Raw genomic sequence first — 25307 nt, forward strand, 5'->3', positions numbered from 1 at the left:
GACAGACCTGCAGTTTAAAGACCTGCCCCCACTCTCACCAGCTCTCTCTCTACCCAGGGAACTACAGACCCAGTTTAAAGACCTGCCACCACTCTCACCAGCTCTTCTCTACCCAGGGAACTACAGACAGACCTGCAGTTTAAAGACCTGCCACCACTCACCAGCTCTCTCTCTACCCAGGGATCCTACCAGTCCCTGTTCTGAGGTAACAGGGACAGTTTAAAGACCTACCAGTCCCTGTTCTGAGGTGACACTGATGGGATCCTACCAGTCCCTGTTCTGAGGTAACACTGATGGGATCCTACCAGTCCCTGTTCTGAGGTGACACTGATGGGATCCTACCAGTCCCTGTTCTGAGGTAACACTGATGGGATCCTACCAGTCCCTGTTCTGAGGTAACACTGATGGGATCCTACCAGTCCCTGTTCTGAGGTAACACTGATGGCATCCTACCAGTCCCTGTTCTGAGGTGACACTGATGGGATCCTACCAGTCCCTGTTCTGAGGTGACACTGATGGGATCCTACCAGTCCCTGTTCTGAGGTGACACTGATGGGATCCTACCAGTCCCTGTTCTGAGGTAACACTGATGGGATACCTGTTCAGGGAACTGATGGGATCCTACCAGTCCCCTGGGATCCTACCAGTCCCTGTTCTGAGGTAACACTGATGGGATCCTACCAGTCCCTGTTCTGAGGGTGACACTGATGGGATCCTACCAGTCCCTGTTCTGAGGTGACACTGATGGGATCCTACCAGTCCCTGTTCTGAGGTAACACTGATGGGATCCTACCAGTCCCTGTTCTGAGGTAACACTGATGGGATCCTACCAGTCCCTGTTCTGAGGTGACACTGATGGGATCCTACCAGTCCCTGTTCTGAGGTAACACTGATGGGATCCTACCAGTCCCTGTTCTGAGGTGACACTGATGGGATCCTACCAGTCCCTGTTCTGAGGTGACACTGATGGGATCCTACCAGTCCCTGTTCTGAGGTAACACTGATGGGATCCTACCAGTCCCTGTTCTGAGGTAACACTGATGGGATCCTACCAGTCCCTGTTCTGAGGTGACACTGATGGGATCCTACCAGTCCCTGTTCTGAGGTAACACTGATGGGACCTACCAGTCCCTGTTCTGAGGTAACACTGATGGGATCCTACCAGTCCCTGTTCTGAGGTAACACTGATGGGATCCTACCAGTCCCTGTTCTGAGGTAACACTGATGGGATCCTACCAGTCCCTGTTCTGAGGTGACACTGATGGGATCCTACCAGTCCCTGTTCTGAGGTAACACTGATGGGATCCTACCAGTCCCTGTTCTGAGGTAACACTGATGGGATCCTACCAGTCCCTGTTCTGAGGTAACACTGATGGGATCCTACCAGTCCCTGTTCTGAGGTAACACTGATGGGATCCTACCAGTCCCTGTTCTGAGGTAACACTGATGGGATCCTACCAGTCCCTGTTCTGAGGTAACACTGATGGGATCCTACCAGTCCCTGTTCTGAGGTAACACTGATGGGATCCTACCAGTCCCTGTTCTGAGGTGACACTGATGGGATCCTACCAGTCCCTGTTCTGAGGTAACACTGATGGGATCCTACCAGTCCCTGTTCTGAGGTGACACTGATGGGATCCTACCAGTCCCTGTTCTGAGGTGACACTGATGGGATCCTACCAGTCCCTGTTCTGAGGTGACACTGATGGGATCCTACCAGTCCCTGTTCTGAGGTGACACTGATGGGATCCTACCAGTCCCTGTTCTGAGGTAACACTGATGGGATCCTACCAGTCCCTGTTCTGAGGTAACACTGATGGGATCCTACCAGTCCCTGTTCTGAGGTAACACTGATGGGATCCTACCAGTCCCTGTTCTGAGGTAACACTGATGGGATCCTACCAGTCCCTGTTCTGAGGTAACACTGATGGGATCCTACCAGTCCCTGTTCTGAGGTAACACTGATGGGATCCTACCAGTCCCTGTTCTGAGGTAACACTGATGGGATCCTACCAGTCCCTGTTCTGAGGTAACACTGATGGGATCCTACCAGTCCCTGTTCTGAGGTAACACTGATGGGATCCTACCAGTCCCTGTTCTGAGGTAACACTGATGGGATCCTACCAGTCCCTGTTCTGAGGTAACACTGATGGGATCCTACCAGTCCCTGTTCTGAGGTGACACTGATGGGATCCTACCAGTCCCTGTTCTGAGGTAACACTGATGGGATCCTACCAGTCCCTGTTCTGAGGTAACACTGATGGGATCCTACCAGTCCCTGTTCTGAGGTGACACTGATGGGATCCTACCAGTCCCTGTTCTGAGGTGACACTGATGGGATCCTACCAGTCCCTGTTCTGAGGTGACACTGATGGGATCCTACCAGTCCCTGTTCTGAGGTAACACTGATGGGATCCTACCAGTCCCTGTTCTGAGGTGACACTGATGGGATCCTACCAGTCCCTGTTCTGAGGTGACACTGATGGGATCCTACCAGTCCCTGTTCTGAGGTGACACTGATGGGATCCTACCAGTCCCTGTTCTGAGGTGACACTGATGGGATCCTACCAGTCCCTGTTCTGAGGTGACACTGATGGGATCCTACCAGTCCCTGTTCTGAGGTAACACTGATGGGATCCTACCAGTCCCTGTTCTGAGGTAACACTGATGGGATCCTACCAGTCCCTGTTCTGAGGTGACACTGATGGGATCCTACCAGTCCCTGTTCTGAGGTGACACTGATGGGATCGTCCCTGTTCTGAGGTAACACTGATGGGATCCTACCAGTCCCTGTTCTGAGGTGACACTGATGGGATCCTACCAGTCCCTGTTCTGAGGTGACACTGATGGGATCCTACCAGTCCCTGTTCTGAGGTGACACTGATGGGATCCTACCAGTCCCTGTTCTGAGGTAACACTGATGGGATCCTACCAGTCCCTGTTCTGAGGTGACACTGATGGGATCCTACCAGTCCCTGTTCTGAGGTGACACTGATGGGATCCTACCAGTCCCTGTTCTGAGGTAACACTGATGGGATCCTACCAGTCCCTGTTCTGAGGTAACACTGATGGGATCCTACCAGTCCCTGTTCTGAGGTAACACTGATGGGATCCTACCAGTCCCTGTTCTGAGGTAACACTGATGGGATCCTACCAGTCCCTGTTCTGAGGTAACACTGATGGGATCCTACCAGTCCCTGTTCTGAGGTAACACTGATGGGATCCTACCAGTCCCTGTTCTGAGGTAACACTGATGGGATCCTACCAGTCCCTGTTCTGAGGTGACACTGATGGGATCCTACCAGTCCCTGTTCTGAGGTGACACTGATGGGATCCTACCAGTCCCTGTTCTGAGGTAACACTGATGGGATCCTACCAGTCCCTGTTCTGAGGTAACACTGATGGGATCCTACCAGTCCCTGTTCTGAGGTGACACTGATGGGATCCTACCAGTCCCTGTTCTGAGGTGACACTGATGGGATCCTACCAGTCCCTGTTCTGAGGTGACACTGATGGGATCCTACCAGTCCCTGTTCTGAGGTAACACTGATGGGATCCTACCAGTCCCTGTTCTGAGGTAACACTGATGGGATCCTACCAGTCCCTGTTCTGAGGTGACACTGATGGGATCCTACCAGTCCCTGTTCTGAGGTAACACTGATGGGATCCTACCAGTCCCTGTTCTGAGGTAACACTGATGGGATCCTACCAGTCCCTGTTCTGAGGTAACACTGATGGGATCCTACCAGTCCCTGTTCTGAGGTGACACTGATGGGATCCTACCAGTCCCTGTTCTGAGGTGACACTGATGGGATCCTACCAGTCCCTGTTCTGAGGTGACACTGATGGGATCCTACCAGTCCCTGTTCTGAGGTGACACTGATGGGATCCTACCAGTCCCTGTTCTGAGGTAACACTGATGGGATCCTACCAGTCCCTGTTCTGAGGTAACACTGATGGGATCCTACCAGTCCCTGTTCTGAGGTGACACTGATGGGATCCTACATGACGTACCTTGTATTGTTTCCACAGGATTCTTCTTAGTTTTTGAAAACACTTTGCAGATCTTTCTGACACACGACTAATATCCAAACACTAACATTGCAGCCCTCTGAACAGACCCATTTATTTTACAGCTTTAGACTTGAAGTTCCTGTAATATCCCCCAGAGCGTTCGATTGGTCTGATTATTACCTGTTAGAATGCACTATAACATGTCAGCCAATAGGAACCAGAGACGGAATTTGTGGGTGTAACAATAGAATTCTAAATTCAGTATTTCATGCTGCATTCACACCCAAGTGGGATGTTGGAATTTACCAGTTTTGTGAAGGCATAAATAACAGCTGGATGGCTTCACCTGATTTGAACTCATGAGAAACTCCGGATTGGCTTAATGGTTAACAAACAGTGTCGAAATCCATCTGCTTTGTAAACAAAGTGTAAAAAATAATAATAAAATGTTTCCATGTTTTTTTGTTGCAATTTAATCTGCCCAAAAAAACAGGTTATTTTCATTAGTAGGTGAGGTCAGAGGTCACCATGTGGGAGAAGTGGACGCTCAGGATGATAGCTTCCCCCACTAGTAGATTACCAGTTGGGGGGGGCCCTTCTAGTGGATTTCTCCCAGTCTTTATGGTAAATTCCCACTAGTAGATTACCAGTTGAGGGCCCTTCTAGTGGATTTCTCCCAGTCTTTATGGTCAATTCCCACTAGTAGATTACCAGTTGGGGGGCCCTTCAAGTGGATTTCTCCCAGTCTGTTAAATTCCCACTAGTAGATTACCAGTTGGGGGGGGCCCTTCTAGTGGATTTCTCCCAGTCTTTATGGTCAATTCCCACTAGTAGATTACCAGTTGGGGGGGGGGCCCTTCAAGTGGATTTCTCCCAGTCGTATGTGTCAAATTCCCAGATGGTTATGAACTAAGCATAAGTAATTTAATGTCTGTTTGGTGCGACGCCGAAAATGAGTTGACTAACAGGAAGAAGAGAAATGACCAGCTTGGTTTTAAACTACATGAACCAGCCAATAGGAACCACAAACACAGGATGTGGGGGTGTCGTTGAAAAAAAAGGGGGGGATTTTATTGGTCAATAGTGAGTTCCAGAGATACATCTGATTCAGTTATTCGTCCGTCTGGTTTCCGCCACAGCGGTCTCTTCTCACTGACGTAGATCCCATCCAGGAACTCCCTGATGTCCTTCTTGACCGTGGTGACTTGTTGGATCAGAATGGCTGGAGGAGAGAGAGAACAAGAGGAGAGGAAGGAGAGCGAGAGAACAAGAGGAGAGGAAGGAGAGCGAGAGAACAAGAGGAGAGGAAGGAGAGCGAGAGAACAAGAGGAGAGGAAGGAGAGCGAGAGAACAAGAGGAGAGGAAGGAGAGCGAGAGAACAAGAGGAGAGGAAGGAGAGCGAGAGAACAAGAGGAGAGGAAGGAGAGAGAGAGAACAAGAGGAGAGGAAGGAGAGAGAGAACAAGAGGAGAGGAAGGAGAGAGAGAACAAGAGGAGAGGAAGGAGAGAGAGAACAAGAGGAGAGGAAGGAGAGAGAGAACAAGAGGAGAGGAAGGAGAGAGAGAACAAGAGGAGAGGAAGGAGAGAGAGAACAAGAGGAGAGGAAGGAGAGAGAACTGTTAAGAGTAAAAAACAAGATGGCGCACGAGGCATTTAGGGCTGGTTCAGTTCAAACGTCTCTAATAAGCCCCATAATGCAGGTTACAGGCGTATCATTTATCTAACGTTGGTTAAAGCCTTGCATTGTCAGAAAGATTATAGCATAAAAAAAAGGTTTTTCAAAGTGCAGCATGACAACATGCATTGACTGACACGGTGTGGACATCAGACAGAGAGAGACTCTGGGTAATTCTAACCTCTAATCCTCTTTCTGGACGACTGTTCCCTTCTCAGACACGTAGATTCCGTCCAGGAACTTCCTGATATCCTTGTTTTTGACCGTGGTGGCTTGCTGGATGAGAGCGGCTGGAAGAGAGAGAGAGAGGCTGGGGCGGTGAGCAGGGTACGACAGCTTGGAGGGTCACACAGGGGTCAAAGAGGTCAATATACACGCAACTAGTTAGAACTTAGAGCTAGGAGAGGGGAGGATGGGAGAGAGGGGACAGACAGCATCACTTACCACCCGGAATTGAGAGAGAGATACACAGTCCGGTTGTAGTAGGAGAAAAGGCTATACACCTTAGAATCTAGAATCCCAGTCACAACATTCTAGAATCCCAGTCACAACATTCTAGAATCCCAGTCACAACATTCTAGAATCCCAGTCACAACATTCTAGAATCCCAGTCACAACATTCTAGAATCCCACGGTGATGCTGTAAGAGGTAAATAGAGGGAGAAGAGGCCTCATAACAGATGTATTTTGTAGAATAAACACGAAGAACATCAGACTGGGAGAGAGAGAGCAGAGGGGGTATCTGGGTAATAATACACAGGGTCTGAAGGAAACACCAGGACATCAGACTGGGAGAGAGAACAGAGGGGGTATCTGGGTAATAATACACAGGGTCTGAAGGAAACACCAGGACATCAGACTGGGAGAGAGAACAGAGGACATCAGACTGGGAGAGAGAACAGAGGGTCTGGTATCTGGGTAATAATACACAGGGTCTGAAGGAAACACCAGGACATCAGACTGGGAGAGAGAGAACAGAGGGGGTATCTGGGTAATAATACACAGGGTCTGAAGGAAACACCAGGACATCAGACTGGGAGAGAGAGAACAGAGGGGGTATCTGGGTAATAATACACAGGGTCTGAAGGAAACACCAGGACATCAGACTGGGAGAGAGAGCAGAGGGGGTATCTGGGTAATAATACACAGGGTCTGAAGGAAACACCAGGACATCAGACTGGGAGAGAGAACAGAGGGGGTATCTGGGTAATAATTAATACACAGGGTCTGAAGGAAACACCAGGACATCAGACTGGGAGAGAGAACAGAGGGGGTATCTGGGTAATAATTAATACACAGGGTCTGAAGGAAACACCAGGACATCAGACTGGGAGAGAGAACAGAGGGGGTATCTGGGTAATAATACACAGGGTCTGAAGGAGGGGGGGGGTGATGTGTGCCTCACCAGAGTTAGACACCAGCTCAATATCGTTTCCCTCCAGAATCAACTCATCCTTCTGGGCTGCAGACACGGCACAGGACACACCTGAGAGAGACGAGACAGAGAGACAGACAGACAGAGACACAGAGAGACAGAGAAACAGAGAGAGGGGGAGACAGAGGGAGAGACAGACCGTCAGCCAGGCATCTCTGCATTGGAAATCGCCACACATCCTGAAGCTAGAGCTAAATGCTCCAGGGTTCTACAGAGGATTCCTCTACATTTACATTTAAGTCATTTAGCAGACGCTCTTATCCAGAGCGACTCTACAGGTAGGATGGTTGTAACTAAGACCATCTTTAAAGGTTAATTAAAACAAGTAGCCCAGGCCCACCGTTGTCTATATGCACCTGACGTTGTCAAATAACTGGTGGCCCTTCCCCCCCCCAGAGTCTCCCCTTCACCCCCAGACTCACCCTTCCACCCCCAGACTCACCCATTCACCCCCAGACTCTCCCTGTCACCCCCCAGACTCTCACTTTCACCCCCCAGACTCTCCCTTTCACCCCCAGACTCTCCCTTTCACCCCCCCAGACTCTCCCATTCACCCCCCAGACTCTCCCATTCACCCCCCCCAGACTCTCCCATTCACCCCCCAGACTCTCCCATTCACCCCCCAGACTCACCCTTCCACCCCCCAGACTCACCCTTCCACCCCCAGACTCACCCATTCACCCCCCAGACTCTCCCTTTCACCCCCCCAGACTCTCCCATTCACCACCCCCAGACTCTCCCATTAACCCCCCAGACTCTCCCAGAACCCCCCAGACTCTCCCATTCACCCCCCAGACTCTCCCATTCACCCCCCAGACTCTCCCATTCACCCCCAGACTCTCCCATTCACCCCCCAGACACTCCCATTCACCCCCCAGACTCTCCCATTCACCCCCCAGACTCTCCCATTCACCCCCCCAGACTCTCCCATTCACCACCCCCAGACTCTCCCATTCACCACCCCCAGACTCTCCCATTAACCCCCCAGACTCCCATTAACCCCCCCCCCAGACTCTCCCATTAACCCCCCAGACTCTCCCATTCACCCCCCCCAGACTCTCTAAATTCACCCCCCAGACTCTCCCATTCACCCCCCAGACTCTCCCATTCACCCCCCAGACTCTCCCATTCACCCCCCAGACTCTCCCATTCACCCCCCAGACTCTCCCATTCACCCCCAGACTCACCCTGTCACCACCCCCCCAGACTCACCCTGTCACCCCCCCCAGACTCACCCTGTCACCCCCCAGACTCACCCTTTCACCCCCCAGACTCACCCTTTCACCCCCCAGACTCACCCTTTCACCCCCCAGACTCACCCTTTCACCCCCCAGACTCACCCTTTCACCCCCCCAGACTCACCCTTTCACCCCCCAGACTCTCCCTTTCACCCCCCACCCCCAAGACTCACCCCCCCCAGACTCTCCCTTTCACCACCCCCAGACTCTCCCTTTCACCACCCCAGACTCTCCCTTTCACCACCCCCAGACTCTCCCTTTCACCCCCCCAGACTCTCCCTGTCACCCCCCACCCCCCAGACTCACCCTGTCTCATCCGGACCCGGCGGATGTATTTCTCCCCCAGGAAGTTCCTGATCTCCACCAGAGCTCCACTCTCCTGCATCACAACGTTGATGGGGAAATGGGCGTACACCGAGCGCATCTTATAGCGGAAACCCTGGAGAGGAGAGAGAGGGTTAAACACAGTAGGGCCAACACTCACCATGGTAACAGTAGGGTCAACACTCACCATGGTAACAGTAGGGTCAACACTCACCATGGTAACAGTAGGGTCAACACTCACCATGGTAACTAACAGTAGGGCCAACACTCACCATGGTAACTAACAGTAGGGCCAACACTCACCATGGTAACTAACAGTAGGGTCAACACTCACCATGGTAACAGTAGGGTCAACACTCACCAGTGGTAACCATGGTAACAGTAGGGTCAACACTCACCATGGTAACAGTAGGGTCAACACTCACCATGGTAACAGTAGGGTCAACACTCACCATGGTAACAGTAGGGTCAACACTCACCATGGTAACTAACAGTAGGGCCAACACTCACCATGGTGACTAACAGTAGGGTCAAAACTCACCATGGTGACTAACAGTAGGGTCAACACTCACCATGGTAACTAACAGTAGGGTCAACACTCACCATGGTAACTAACAGTAGGGTCAACACTCACCATGGTAACTAACAGTAGGGTCAACACTCACCATGGTAACTAACAGTAGGGTCAACACTCACCATGGTAACTAACAGTAGGGTCAACACTCACCATGGTGACCAACAGTAGGGTCAACACTCACCATGGTAACCAACAGTAGGGTCAACACTCACCATGGTAACCAACAGTAGGGTCAACACTCACCATGGTAACTAACAGTAGGGTCAACACTCACCATGGTAACTAACAGTAGGGTCAACACTCACCATGGTAACTAACAGTAGGGTCAACACTCACCATGGTAACTAACAGTAGGGTCAACACTCACCATGGTAACTAACAGTAGGGTCAACACTCACCATGGTAACCAACAGTAGGGTCAACACTCACCATGGTAACTAACAGTAGGGTCAACACTCACCATGGTAACTAACAGTAGGGTCAACACTCACCATGGTAACTAACAGTAGGGTCAACACTCACCATGGTAACCAACAGTAGGGTCAACACTCACCATGGTAACCAACAGTAGGGTCAACACTCACCATGGTAACTAACAGTAGGGTCAACACTCACCATGGTAACCAACAGTAGGGTCAACACTCACCATGGTAACCAACAGTAGGGTCAACACTCACCATGGTAACCAACAGTAGGGTCAACACTCACCATGGTAACCAACAGTAGGGTCAACACTCACCATGGTAACCAACAGTAGGGTCAACACTCACCATGGTAACCAACAGTAGGGTCAACACTCACCATGGTAACCAACAGTAGGGTCAACACTCACCACGGTAACCAACAGTAGGGTCAACACTCACCATGGTAACCAACAGTAGGGTCAACACTCACCACGGTAACCAACAGTAGGGTCAACACTCACCATGGTAACCAACAGTAGGGTCAACACTCACCATGGTAACCAACAGTAGGGTCAACACTCACCACGGTAACCAACAGTAGGGTCAACACTCACCACGGTAACCAACAGTAGGGTCAACACTCACCACGGTAACCAACAGTAGGGTCAACACTCACCATGGTAACTCCCTTGATCATGTTCTGGACGTGACTGCAGATGGTCCTGACTGTGGCCAGCTCCTTCCTGTTGCCCAACCATTTATCCACACGCAGCTGGAACACAGAGAGAGGAGAGACGCCTGATGTAAAGGGGCTTTATAAATACATTTATCCAACATGCAGGGTCAACACTCACCATGGTAACCCTGATGTAGGGGCTTTATAAATACATTTATCCACACGCAGCTGGAACACAGAGAGAGGAACCAACTGATGTAGGGCTTTATAAATACATTTATCCCACAAGCTGCAGAGCTGGTTGCCCCACCAACACAGAGCTGGAACACAGAGGAGAGACACCTGATGTAAAGGGGCTTTATAAATACATTTATCCACACGCAGCTGGAACACAGAGAGGAGAGACGCCTGATGTAAAGAAGGGGCTTTATAAATACATTTATCCACACGCAGCTGGAACACAGAGAGAGGAGAGACACCTGATGTAAAGGGGCTTTATAAATACATTTATCCACACGCAGCTGGAACACAGAGAGAGGAGAGACACCTGATGTAAAGGGGCTTTATAAATACATTTATCCACACGCAGCTGGAACACAGAGAGAGGAGAGACACCTGATGTAAAGAAGGGGCTTTATAAATACATTTATCCACACGCAGCTGGAACACAGAGAGAGGAGAGACACCTGATGTAAAGAAGGGGCTTTATAAATACATTTATCCACACGCAGCTGGAACACAGAGAGGAGAGACACCTGATGTAAAGAAGGGGCTTTATAAATACATTTATCCACACGCAGCTGGAACACAGAGAGAGGAGAGACACCTGATGTAAAGAAGGGGCTTTATAAATACATTTATCCACACGCAGCTGGAACACAGAGAGGAGAGACACCTGATGTAAAGAAGGGCTTTATAAATACATTTATCCACACGCAGCTGGAACACAGAGAGATGTGAGAGCCGCCCTGATGTCACCAAGGGCCCCTCCACTCTCACCATAAATACATGCCGCCCTCCATCTCACCACTAGTCTACCCTGCCGCCCCTCCACTCTAACCACTAGTCTACCCTGCCGCCCCTCCACTCTAACCACTAGTAAAGAAGGGGCTCTACCCTACATTTATCCCAAGCAGCCCTGGAACTCTAACCACTAGTCTACTAACCCTGATGCCGCCCCTAAACCACTAGGGGCTCTTATAACCCTGCCGCCCCTCCACATAATCCACAGTCTAGTCTGGAACCACAGTCTAGCCCCTCCAGGAGACCACTAGTCTACCCTGCCGCCCCTGATCTAACCACTAGGGGCCCTGCCGCCCCTCCCCTAACCACTAGGCTACCTGCCGCCCCTCCACTCTAACCCACTAGTCTACCCTGCCGCCCTCCACTCTAACCACTAGTCTACCCTGCCGCCCCTCCACTCTAACCACTAGTCTACCCTGCCGCCCCTCCACTCTAACCACTAGTCTACCCTGCCGCCCCTCCACTCTAACCACTAGTCTACCCTGCCGCCCCTCCACTCTCACCACTAGTCTACCCTGCCGCCCCTCCACTCTAACCACTAGTCTACCCTGCCGTAAACAACAGGATGGCATTAATACCTCACTATATAAGGAACCATTTACTCAGTTCTTTTCCCTGCCTAGCGACAGGGCAGCCCAGCCTAGCGACAGGGCAGCCCAGCCTAGCGACAGGGCAGCCCAGCCTAGCGACAGGGCAGCCCAGCCTAGCGACAGGGCAGCCCAGCCTAGCCACAGGGCAGCCCAGCCTAGCCACAGGGCAGCCCAGCCTAGCGACAGGGCAGCCCAGCAACAGAGGTTCATCTCCCCTGCAGCTGGTCGTTTAAAAGATGTTTCTATTATATACCCATTAAAGAGTCTCTTCCTTCAGGCCCCCACCACATATTAGGTCCCATCTTCTGACCCGACTTACAAAGCAAGACGTTTATTTTTGCTGTAGTTTTGGTGCAACCGTGACGCTAACGAATCGTCGGGACACTCACTCGTTTCTCTAGAGGCGCTCTCTGAAACAACGATGCAGCCAAGCCTCGTCATTACAACAGTTTTATTATCTGGGAGATTAATTTTACACAAGTCACACAGTTACTCCTGAACGTAAAACTCCGGGTCGCTCAGCAAAATATTTTGTCGTACTTTAGAGCCCTGGGCATGATGAGTACCAGAGCAGTGTAGGGTAAAGCCATCGACAAGTACCCTCTATAGACAAGTCTCCATACCTTTTTGTGCGTCTTCCCCAACAGGCTGAGTTCCAGGTTGATGTGGTTGAACTCCCTGCGGAGAACCCCACGGGGACCCTTGACGATGACAGTCCGTCCCTTCAGCCTCACCTCGACTGGGGGGGGGGGGCACGGCAGAGACAACAGGGGTTAGACACACACACACAAACACACAGAACCAGTAACTAGCTAGACAATCTTAACCAGGCCACTAGAATATATGGCATTAAAACCCAACTATAGTCAGGCTAAAATGCTGGATTGATGAAGAGAGGCGCCAGCGATGCCTCTTGAGGATGCCAGCCTGAGACCGACTACAGTAACTTAGCGGAATGGCATTAATAAGTTAGTGTAGTCATTTTCTAGGGGGTTGAACCAATAACTCACTAGGCAACATAGGTAAACATTTGACTCTATAGTCTGGTTTAAAAAAACAATTCCTTAAATTAGTCTATTGATAGATTCCACGGTTATCAACATGTTGGACGGTTCAGTAAATGAACAGCGGGTTTTAAGGAAGTAGTTAAAACTCACCACCGTCGGGGATATCCACAGTCTGGTTGCTGAGAATGGTCTTCATTCTGGGGTTATAGACAAGAGAGTCAAATTGGGTGGAGTTGACGATTACAATACATTATATTAACCAACTAACGTTACGGAGCGGACTGGCGATTTCAGGACGGGAGTTTTAAATGACTTTAGTTAAACTAACTAGGTTAGGTATCTCGCAACATCATGAGTGTGTGTGTGTGTGTGTGTTTACTTTATTTAACGACTGTCATATTTATAGGTAACTCTGTTGTTGATAACGTCATGCAATTACGTAACCCGGTACATCCAGTTGACTTGTCCAAATGAAACCGTTAAAGAGTAGTAAAACGTTAATAAAAAAGACGCAGAAGGAAACTAGTCAACTATAACAAGACAGAAAAAAAGGCAACTGTCAACTATAACAAGACAGTCTATAACAAGAGAGGCAGATAGCGAGTCATGAACACTGCCCCCCCTCTCCCATACAACTTTTATAACCTACACATGTTAATTAAAACGGTCTGGAACAATGCGACCATGTACATACAAGACAAACGTTATATTTTTACACACATTGAGCATTATTCACGTTGCCCTGGTTACTAAAAAGACAGATAGGCAGGCATGGAGGGGACGACTGCGGCCTAGGATAGAGGGCTGGGTGGCAAAACAAACTATATATAGTTATAGCGACTGGTTTTGGGGGTGGAAATAACAAATGCGAATCGTTAATATACATATGGCGAATACGTAAAGGTGAAAAATTAGGCGTTTTAGATATCGAGGAGCACAGATGGAGTTTGATTTTTAGCGACAGAAACGTTATCCACCATTTCTTACCTCGCCGGTAGTAGAGGAAAGGACGAAGAAAGGACGTCATCACGCAATTGTAGTCTTGGTACGTGCTTACGCGATCACGGCGCTACGCGTTGATCAGACGTAACTAAACAATTGATGATGAGGATGATGATGATGATGGATGCAAAATACTGCGATATATTGATAAATTATACGTCTTTGGTCCCCAGGGGGAGAAAAAAAAACATCGCATTTAGAATAAATCCGGATATAAAAAAATAATCGAGATCAATTGATTCATTAAGTAGCGGACGAAATTATTTATTATTTTCTATGTTTTATTTTAATACCAGGACTAAGTACTCGATCCCAGATAAATGTTTTGTCAATGACAGACGCTAATGTTAGTTAAAGTCATGGCTTTGGTCAAACAAAGTTATTTTATTGCGGGTCGTTTCTCCAGCAACCCCCGGTGGTTGAATCCCAAATGCAACCAACATGTAAGTACATCTACTTGACCAGATTGCTCCGATAATCACTGAAATGTCTCTCTTTGTTTTTACAATTGTTTATACTAGCTAAGTATGGCTAATGCTAACATAAGTAGCTGATTAGATCCTCCAATGGCCGCTGGCCTCGGGTTACTGATTTAGCAGAGGCATCATGTGTAGTTAGATTAATATCCGGTCCGTGTGCAGGTGTTCGCCGTCAGCGGACTGACCACAGCGGCCAGGTCATCCCAGACACAGAAGGACCGCAAGAAGGAGCTGTCCGATGACGGGCCCGACCTCCAGGACTTTATATCCGGGGAGCTGTCTGAGAAGAACAACTGGGAGGAGTACAGGGGTAACCTGAAGAGACAGAAGGGAGAGAGGTGGGGGGAAATAGAGGTTCCTTAATATATGTTGCTTCCTAAACGGTACTCTATTCCCGATGTAGTGCACTACTTTCGACTCTGACCCCATGGGGCTCTGGTCAAGATTTTGGGAATAAGATGGAACGGGACCTATGTGTGTACCTAAACAAATTGTCTGTACTACCTATTCCCAATATACCGTTTTATTTTAATGTAACCTTTTATTTAACTAGTTAAGAACAAATTTGTGTTAACATTGACGGCCTCCTGCGTGGACCGGGGCTGGGCTGGGACAAAAAATATAAAATAAAGACAACACAGCATGGCAGCAAAACATGACACGACCTAGAGAGAGACCTAAAGACAACACAGCATGGCAGCAAAACATGACACAGCATGGCAGCAAAACATGACACGACCTAGAGAGAGACCTAAAGACAACACAGCATGGCAGCAAAACATGACACAGCGTGGCAGCAACATGGTACATTATTGGGCCCAGACAACAGCACAAAGGGCAAAGAAGTTAGACAACAAACAATAATGCATCACGTGAAGCAGCTCCAACCGTCAGTAAAGACTGTCCAGCTCGAGCGTTTGTTTGCAGCTCGTTCAAGTCGTTAGCTGCAAGCAGTAAACTGCCCAAAAGCGTTTGTTTGCAGCTTAGCCTAGTAATTACCTCGAGCGTTTGTTTGCAGCTGGCAAAGTCACTGAAAAGACAAACTAAATTGTGGCAAAGCTAATAGATTGTAGTTTTGTTTGTTTACCAGTCCTCCTAATAACTTAATGGTTCTCTCTCTTAATCAGGTTTAGTCTGCGTGAATAAGTATCTTTAAATGTGTGACTGTCTTAATCAAGACTCATCCTGTTTGAATGAGGGTCAGCACAGTCATTATGTAACCAATCAGCTCTCTGACAGCACAGTCATTATGTAACCAATCAGCTCTCTGACAGCACAGTCATTATGTAACCAATCATGCTCTCTGACAGCACAGTCATTATGTAACCAATCAGCTCTCTGACAGCACAGTCATTATGTAACCAATCAGCTCTCTGACAGCACAGTCATTATGTAACCAATCAGCTCTCTGACAGCACAGTCATTATGTAACCAATCAGCTCTCTGACAGCACAGTCATTATGTAACCAATCAGCTCTCTGACAGCACAGTCATTATGTAACCAATCAGCTGTGACTGTACTGTGTGGTCTCCTCTCTCTTCTGTCTGTGACTGTACTGTCTGGTCTCCTCTCTCTTCTGTCTGTGACTGTACTGTCTGGTCTCCTCTCTCTTCTGTCTGTGACTGTACTGTCTGGTCTCCTCTCTCTTCTGTCTGTGACTGTACTGTCTGGTCTCCTCTCTCTTCTGTCTGTGACTGTACTGTCTGGTCTCCTCTCTCTTCTGTCTGTGACTGTACTGTCTGGTCTCCTCTCTCTTCTGTCTGTGACTGTACTGTCTGGTCTCCTCTCTCTTCTGTCTGTGACTGTACTGTCTGGTCTCCTCTCTCTTCTGTCTGTGACTGTACTGTCTGGTCTCCTCTCTCTTCTGTCTGTGACTGTACTGTCTGGTCTCCTCTCTCTTCTGTCTGTGACTGTACTGTCTGGTCTCTGTGACTGTACTCTCTTCTGTCTCTGACTGTACTGTCTGGTCTCCTCTCTCTTCTGTCTGTGACTGTACTGTCTGGTCTCTCCTCTCTCTTCTGTCTGTGACTGTACTGTCTGGTCTCCTCTCTCTTCTGTCTGTGACTGTACTGTCTGGTCTCTCCTTCTCTCTTCTGTCTGTGACTGTACTGTCAATACTGTCTTGAACTCACTGAACTCACTGACCAGCGAAGAGTCATTTCAGAGAGAGTAGATTGAACACAGGGTCGCAAAATGATCCCAACATTCCCAGGTTTCCCAGAAATCCTGGTTGGAGGACTCCAGATGTCCTGCTCATCTCCTCCTGTTTCCAGGAATCTTCCAAGTGGGATTTCTATAAAACCTGGGAATTTTAGGGAAAGCTTCTAGAATGTTGCAACTCTAAACTCAACTCTAAAGCCCCGCCTTATCTCAGCTCGCTGGTCACCATAGCAGCACCCACCCAAAGCCAATTCCTCCTTTGGTCGCCTTTCCTTCCAGTTCTCTGCTGCCGATGACTGGAACAAACTGCAAAAATCAATGAAGCCGGAGACTCTTACCTCCCTCACCAGCTGTCAGAGCAGCTCACAGATCACTGCACCTGTAAACAGCCCATCTATCTATCTACCTCATCCCCATATTGATATTTATTTATCTTGCTCCTTTGCACCCCAGTATCTCTACTTGCACATTCATCTTCTGCACATCTACCATTCCAGTGTTTAATTGCTATATTGTAATTACTTCGCCACTATTGGCCTATTTATTACCTTACCTCCCTAATCTTACTACATTTGCACTCACTGTATATAGACTTTTTCTATTGTGTTATTGACTGTATGTTTGTTTATTCCATGTGAAATAAAACCCTTGAGTCTGTTGAACACAGGACCGTCCACTAACCAATGTGACTGTTGTGATAGGCTGAGACCAATGTGACTGTTGTGATAGGCTGAAACCAATGTGACTGTTGTGATAGGCTGAGACCAATGTGACTGTTGTGATAGGCTGAAACCAATGTGACTGTTGTGATAGGCTGAGACCAATGTGACTGTTGTGATAGGCTGAAACCAATGTGACTGTTGTGATAGGCTGAAACCAATGTGACTGTTGTGATAGGCTGAAACCAATGTGACTGTTGTGATAGGCTGAAACCAATGTGACTGTTGTGATAGGCTGAAACCAATGTGACTGTTGTGATAGGCTGAAACCAATGTGACTGTTGTGATAGGCTGAAACCAATGTGACTGTTGTGATAGGCTGAAACCAATGTGACTGTTGTGATAGGCTGAAACCAATGTGACTGTTGTGATAGGCTGAAACCAATGTGACTGTTGTGATAGGCTGAAACCAATGTGACTGTTGTGATAGGCTGAAACCAATGTGACTGTTGTGATAGGCTGAAACCAATGTGACTGTTGTGATAGGCTGAAACCAATGTGACTGTTGTGATAGGCTGAGACTTCCCCCGTGGCTGAAGACTGAGATTCCTATTGGCAAGAACTACAACAAGCTGAAGAACACCCTGAGAGACCTCAACCTGCACACGGTCAGTTGGTGTGTGTGTGTGTGTGTGTGTGTGTGTGTGTGTGTGTGTGTGTGTCATGCAAACCCAATCAAAACTAGAGAACCTTTTCAAGTATGTTTCGTTCTCGTGTTGTTTAGGTGTGTGAGGAGGCCAGGTGTCCTAACATTGGAGAGTGTTGGGGAGGAGGGGAACATGGTACTGCTACAGCCACCATCATGGTGAGTTTACTAGGAGGCCAGGTGTCCTAATGTTGGGGAGGAGTTTACTACTCACATATTGACTTGTACATCAGACAACTCAACCACACCACCATCATGGTGAGTTTACAGAGACCAGGTGTCCTAATCTCTCTGTACTCTCTCTGAGTTTACCCTCACCTGTCTCTCTCTCTGTCTGTCTCTCTCTCTGTCTGTCTCTCCCTCTCTGTCTGCCTGTCTCTGTCTCTGTCTCTCTCTCTGTCTCTCTCTCTCTGTCTGCCTGTCTCTCTCTCTCTCTGTCTGTCTGTCTCTCTCTCTGTCTCTCTCTCTCTCTCTGTACTAGGAGACCTCTCTCTCTCTCTCTCTGTCTGTCTGTCTCTCTCTGCGTCTCTCTCTCTCTCTGTGTCTCTCTCTGCCTCTCTCTCTCTGCCTCTCTCTCTGCCTCTCTCTCTGCGTCTGTCTCTCTCTCTGTCTCTCTCTCTGTGTCTCTCTCTGCCTCTCTCTCTCTCTCTCTCTCTCTCTCTCTGCCTCTCTCTCTCTCTCTGTCTCTCTGCGTCTCTCTCTCTCTCTCTCTCTCTGCGTCTCTCTCTCTCTCTGTCTCTGCCTCTCTCTCTCTCTCTCTGCCTCTCTCTGTCTCTGCCTCTCTCTCTCTCTCTGTGTCTCTCTCTGTCTCTCTCTCTCTGCGTCTCTCTCTCTGTCTCTGTCTCTCTCTGTAGTTAATGGGGGACACATGTACCCGTGGCTGTAGGTTCTGTTCTGTGAAGACCGCTCGTCAGCCCTCTCCCCTGGACCCAGATGAGCCCTATAACACAGCCAAGGCCATCGCTGCCTGGGGTCTGGACTATGTGGTTCTGACCTCTGTGGACAGAGACGGTAGTAACTCAGACGTCTCCTTCTGTTTCTCTCCCTTTTTATATACAGTGGGGCAAAAAAAGTATTTAGTCAGCCACCAATTGTGCACGTTCTCCCACTTAAAAAGATGAGAGGCCTGTAATTTTCACCATAGGTACACTTCAACTATGACAGACAAAATGAGAAAAAATAATCCATAAAATCACATTGTAAATTATGGTGGAAAATAAGTATTTGGTCACCTACAAACAAACAAGATTTCTGGCTCTCACAGACCTGTAACTTCTTCTTTAAGAGGCTCCTCTGTCCTCCACTCGTTACCTGTATTAATTATTCAAATAAGTGACCAAACCCGGACATTGGCTAATTGAGCACCGCCCTACGTGACTCCCAATCACAGCTGGTTGTGATACAGCCTGGAATCAAACCAGGGTCTGTAGTGACGCCTCTAGCACTGAGATGCAGTGCCTTAGACCGCTGTGATACAGCCTGGAATCGAACCAGGGTCTGTAGTGACGCCTCTAGCACTGAGATGCAGTGCCTTAGACCGCTGTGATATAGCCTGGAATCGAACCAGGGTCTGTAGTGACGCCTCTACCACTGAGACGCAGTGCCATACAGCCTGGAATCGAACCAGGGTCTGTAGTGACGCCTCTACCACTGAGACGCAGTGCCATACAGCCTGGAATCGAACCAGGGTCTGTAGTGACGCCTCTACCACTGAGACGCAGTGCCATACAGCCTGGAATCGAACCAGGGTCTGTAGTGACGCCTCTACCACTGAGACGCAGTGCTTTAGACCGCTGCGCCACTCGGGAGCTGTGACTCAAATATCTCTTTTCATTCTCTGTTGTCTTGATCCATTAGTCTTCCCTATCCAGGTCCACTTCCTGTTTTATTTCTCATAGACACAGGACAGCCATGGCGTCCACCGTCCAATGAAACTCTTTCTCTGAACGTCTGCTGTTGATGTGAATCTGACGTTAGTGACCTTAATGACCTGCCTGTCAGCTGATTGGTCTCTCTCTGTCTCTGTCAGCTGATTGGTTAACGGGTCGTTGTGTTCGACAGATATCGCTGACGGAGGGGCGGAGCATTTTGCCAAGACCGTCTCCAACCTGAAGGAGAGGTACTCATCCATCATCCATCATTCATCCATCATTCATCCATTAATTAATTAATTCATCCATCATCCATCATTCATCCTTTCAGCCATTAATTAATTCATCATCCATTATTCATCCTTTCAGCCATTTATTAATTCGTCATCCATCCATCATCCATCCTTTCAGCCATTAATTAATTCATCCATCCATCCATCATCCTTTCAGCCATTAATTAATTCATCCATCCATCCATCATCCTTTCAGCCATTAATTAATTCATCCATCATTCATCCATTAATTAATTAATTCATCCATCATCCATCCATCATCCTTTTAGCCATTTATTAATTCATCATCCATCCTCCATCCTTTCAGCCATTAATTAATTCATCATCCATTATTCATCCTTTCAGCCATTAATTAATTCATCCATCCATTATTCATCCTTTCAGCCATTAATTAATTCATCCATCATTCATCCATTAATTAATTAATTCATCCATCATCCATCCATCATCCTTTTAGCCATTTATTAATTCATCATCCATCCTCCATCCTTTCAGCCATTAATTAATTCATCATCCATTATTCATCCTTTCAGCCATTAATTAATTCATCATCCATTATTCATCCTTTCAGCCATTAATTAATTCATCCATCATCCATCCTTTCAGCCATTAATTAATTCATCCATCCATCATCCTTTCAGCCATTAATTAATTCATCCATCCATCCATCATCCTTTCAGCCATTAATTAATTCATCCATCCATCCATCATCCTTTCAGCCATTAATTAATTCATCCATCCATCCATCATCCTTTCAGCCATTAATTAATTCATCATCCATCATCCATCCATCATCCTTTCAGCCATTAATTAATTCATCATCCATCATCCATCCTTTCAGCCATTAATTAATTCATCCATCCATCCATCATCCTTTCAGCTATTAATTAATTCATCCATCATTCATCCTTTCAGCCATTAATTAATTCATCCATCCATCATCCATCCATTCATCCTTTCAGCCATTAATTAATTCATCCATCCGTCTGTATATGACTGACTTATTAAACCACTTTGTCTTCTGACTAAATGTTGTTGTCTCTTCCAGGAAGTCTCAGGTCACGGTGGAATGTCTGACCCCTCTGACTAAATGTTGTTGTCTCATCCAGGAAGTCTCAGGTCACGGTGGAATGTCTGACCCCTCTGACTAAATGTTGTTGTCTCCTCCAGGAAGTCTCAGGTCACGGTGGAATGTCTGACTAAATGTTGTTGTCTCCCCTCTCACTGGAATGTCTGACCCCTCTGACTAAATGTTGTTGTCTCCTCCAGGAACTCTCAGGTCACGGTGGAATGTCTGACCCCTCTGACTAAATGTTGTTGTCTCCTCCAGGAAGTCTCAGGTCACGGTGGAATGTCTGACCCCTCTGACTAAATGTTGTTGTCTCCTCCAGGAAGTCTCAGGTCACGGTGGAATGTCTGACCCCTCTGACTAAATGTTGTTGTCTCATCCAGGAAGTCTCAGGTCACGGTGGAATGTCTGACCCCTCTGACTAAATGTTGTTGTCTCCTCCAGGAAGTCTCAGGTCATGGTGGAATGTCTGACCCCTCTGACTAAATGTTGTTGTCTCCTCCAGGAAGTCTCAGGTCACGGTGGAATGTCTGACCCCTCTGACTAAATGTTGTTGTCTCATCCAGGAAGTCTCAGGTCACGGTGGAATGTCTGACCCCTCTGACTAAATGTTGTTGTCTCCTCCAGGAAGTCTCAGGTCATGGTGGAATGTCTGACCCCTCTGACTAAATGTTGTTGTCTCATCCAGGAAGTCTCAGGTCACGGTGGAATGTCTGACCCCTCTGACTAAATGTTGTTGTCTCATCCAGGAAGTCTCAGGTCACGGTGGAATGTCTGACCCCTCTGACTAAATGTTGTTGTCTCCTCCAGGAACTCTCAGGTCACGGTGGAATGTCTGACCCCTCTGACTAAATGTTGTTGTCTCCTCCAGGAAGTCTCAGGTCACGTTGGAATGTCTGACCCCTCTGACTAAATGTTGTTGTCTTCTCCAGGAACTCTCAGGTCACGGTGGAATGTCTGACCCCTCTGACTAAATGTTGTTGTCTCCTCCAGGAAGTCTCAGGTCACGGTGGAATGTCTGACCCCTCTGACTAAATGTTGTTGTCTCAGGTCACGGTGGAATGTCTGACCCCTCTGACTAAATGTTGTTGTCTCCTCCAGGAAGTCTCAGGTCACGGTGGAATGTCTGACCCCTCTGACTAAATGTTGTTGTCTTCTCCAGGAAGTCTCAGGTCACGGTGGAATGTCTGACCCCTCTGACTAAATGTTGTTGTCTCCTCCAGGAAGTCTCAGGTCACGGTGGAATGTCTGACCCCTCTGACTAAATGTTGTTGTCTCCTCCAGGAAGTCTCAGGTCACGGTGGAATGTCTGACCCCTCTGACTAAATGTTGTTGTCTCCTCCAGGAAGTCTCAGGTCACGGTGGAATGTCTGACCCCTCTGACTAAATGTTGTTGTCTCCTCCAGGAAGTCTCAGGTCACGGTGGAATGTCTGACCCCTCTGACTAAATGTTGTTGTCTCCTCCAGGAAGTCTCAGGTCACGGTGGAATGTCTGACCCCTCTGACTAAATGTTGTTGTCTCATCCAGGAACTCTCAGGTCACGGTGGAATGTCTGACCCCTCTGACTAAATGTTGTTGTCTCCTCCAGGAAGTCTCAGGTCACGGTGGAATGTCTGACCCCTCTGACTAAATGTTGTTGTCTCCTCCAGGAAGTCTCAGGTCACGGTGGAATGTCTGACCCCTCTGACTAAATGTTGTTGTCTCCTCCAGGAAGTCTCAGGTCACGGTGGAATGTCTGACCCCTCTGACTAAATGTTGTTGTCTCCTCCAGGAAGTCTCAGGTCACGGTGGAATGTCTGACCCCTCTGACTAAATGTTGTTGTCTCATCCAGGAAGTCTCAGGTCACGGTGGAATGTCTGACCCCTCTGACTAAATGTTGTTGTCTCCTCCAGGAAGTCTCAGGTCACGGTGAAATGTCTGACCCCTCTGACTAAATGTTGTTGTCTCCTCCAGGAAGTCCCAGGTCACGGTGGAATGTCTGACCCCTCTGACTAAATGTTGTTGTCTCTTCCAGGAACTCTCAGGTCACGGTGGAATGTCTGACCCCTGATTTCCGAGGAGACCTGGCAGCGGTGGAGAAGATCGCCCAATCAGGGCTGGACGTTTACGCCCACAATGTGGAGACCGTCCGCGAGCTGCAGAGGTACGGGCCCTGACCCCTACGTGACCCTATTCCCTATACAGGGGACTCCGTTTGACTCGGGCCCTGACCCCTACGTGACCCTATTCCCTATACAGGGGACGACGTTTGACTCGGGGCCCTGACCCCTACGTGACCCTATTCCCTATACAGGGGACTACGTTTGACTCGGGGCCTGACCCCTACGTGACCCTATTCCCTATACAGGGGACTACGTTTGACTCGGGGCCTGACCCCTACGTGACCCTATTCCCTATACAGGGGACGACGTTTGACTCTGGCCCTGACCCCTACGTGACCCTATTCCCTATACAGGGGACTACGTTTGACTTGGGCCCATAGGGAACAGGGGGGGTCGTTTGGGGACGCAGACTGTAAAGCATGGCTACACTGTTAGGACCCTGGTCAATATACCTCTACCTGTCTGTCTGCCTGTCTACCTGTCTGTCTGGTCTCAGAATAACTACCTGTCTGTCTGGTCTCAGAATAACTACCTGTCTGTTTGGTCTCAGAATAACTATCTGTCTGTCTGTCTGTCTGTCTGTCTGTCTGTCTGTCTGTCTGTCTGTCTGTCTGTCTGTCTGTCTGTCTGTCTGTCTGTCTGTCTGTCTGTCTCTCTCTCTCGTCTCTCGTCTCTTTCTCCCTGACCTGAAAGGAAACAGCTGTAGCCTGGGTTCCAGTCTGTTTCTCCCATCATTCCAGTGCTCGTCATGACACCGAGTACAAGGAGTGGAATGTTAACACAACAGGTTCTGGATTCCAGGCTACTATTTTTCCAGTGAACCGTATTTGCCCCCCCATGGTGCAGTGGGAAGGAGACGATGGACTGTCTTTGTTAAGAGGTTGTAATACCGACTCTGACCAGCAGGTGGCATCAAAACGCCCCCCATTTTTTAAATAGAAACTTGACTGTTGGACCACGTCTATCCTAGACAATAACCTTCATATAATGGACTCTGGTCCAACTTAGTGCACTTCATAGGGAATAGGGTGCACTTCATAGGGAATAGGGCGCAGTTCAAATGAAGTGCACTTCATAGGGAATAGGGTGCACTTCATAGGGAATAGGGTGCACTTCATAGGGAATAGGGTGCATGTCAAATGAAGTGCACTTCATAGGGAATAGGGTGCATGTCAAATGAAGTGCACTTCATAGGGAATAGGGTGCATGTCAAATGAAGTGCACTTCATAGGGAATAGGGTGCATGTCAAATGAAGTGCACTTCATAGGGAATAGGGTGCATGTCAAATGAAGTGCACTTCATAGGGAATAGGGTGCATGTCAAATGAAGTGCACTTCATAGGGAATAGGGTGCATGTCAAATGAAGTGCACTTCATAGGGAATAGGGTGCACTTCATAGGGAATAGGGTGCCATTTGGGGTTTCAAAGGTTTTTGCAGTTCCCCTGAATACAGATCAGCACCAGAGGAACCGTCGAGTCTGAATATATTGTCCGTAACTTACTGACGGAAAAGAAATCATTTATATTTTCTACAGATCGGCACCAGAGGGACCGTCGAGTCTGAATATATTGTCCGTAACTTACTGACGGAAAAGAAATCATTTATATTTTCTACAGATCGGCACCAGAGGGAACGTCGAGTCTGAATATATTGTCCGTAACTTACTGACGGAAAAGAAATCATTTATATTTTCTACAAATCAGCACCAGAGGGACCGTCGAGTCTGAATATATTGTCCGTAACTTACTGACGGAAAAGAAATCATTTATATTTTCTACAGATCGGCACCAGAGGGACCGTCGAGTCTGAATATATTGTCCGTAACTTACTGACGGAAAAGAAATCATTTATATTTTCTACAAATCAGCACCAGAGGAACCGTCGAGTCTGAATATATTGTCCGTAACTTACTGACGGAAAATAAATCATTTATATTTTCTACAGATCGGCACCAGAGGGACCGTCGAGTCTGAATATATTGTCCGTAACTTACTGACGG

General features: G+C 48.2%; 2 protein-coding genes and 1 long non-coding RNA gene across 3 annotated transcripts in view; 2 read left to right on the forward strand and 1 right to left on the reverse strand.

Annotated features, from left to right (window-relative positions):
• Positions 1-5058: 5058 nt before the first annotated feature.
• LOC118381786 (60S ribosomal protein L9) lies at positions 5059-14024 on the reverse strand. Its single transcript, XM_052509413.1, has 8 exons — positions 13950-14024; positions 13113-13159; positions 12579-12694; positions 10343-10438; positions 8668-8800; positions 7094-7174; positions 5870-5978; positions 5059-5236 (listed from the first exon to the last, which is right to left on the reverse strand). Exons 2-7 carry the CDS (start codon positions 13156-13158, stop codon positions 5872-5874), a joined length of 579 nt encoding a protein of 192 aa, XP_052365373.1. The 5' UTR covers position 13159; positions 13950-14024; the 3' UTR covers positions 5059-5236; positions 5870-5871.
• A 251-nt stretch (positions 14025-14275) lies between these two features.
• lias (lipoic acid synthetase) overlaps positions 14276-25307 on the forward strand; it is a 13107-nt gene continuing 2075 nt past the window's right edge. Inside the window, exons 1-7 of the mRNA XM_052509414.1 lie at positions 14276-14407; positions 14606-14781; positions 17838-17931; positions 18048-18128; positions 18824-18980; positions 20031-20088; positions 23219-23347. Coding sequence (XP_052365374.1) covers positions 14309-14407; positions 14606-14781; positions 17838-17931; positions 18048-18128; positions 18824-18980; positions 20031-20088; positions 23219-23347 — 794 coding nt within the window. The 5' untranslated portion in view covers positions 14276-14308. The remainder of the gene's footprint in view (positions 14408-14605; positions 14782-17837; positions 17932-18047; positions 18129-18823; positions 18981-20030; positions 20089-23218; positions 23348-25307) is intronic.
• LOC127924722 (uncharacterized) lies at positions 20160-22040 on the forward strand. Its single transcript, XR_008118708.1, has 3 exons — positions 20160-21191; positions 21253-21313; positions 21901-22040. It is a non-coding gene; the product is annotated as an uncharacterized LOC127924722 (long non-coding RNA).

Source organism: Oncorhynchus keta, unplaced genomic scaffold (genome assembly GCF_023373465.1).
Source record: "Oncorhynchus keta strain PuntledgeMale-10-30-2019 unplaced genomic scaffold, Oket_V2 Un_contig_448_pilon_pilon, whole genome shotgun sequence".
NCBI lineage: Eukaryota > Metazoa > Chordata > Actinopteri > Salmoniformes > Salmonidae > Oncorhynchus > Oncorhynchus keta.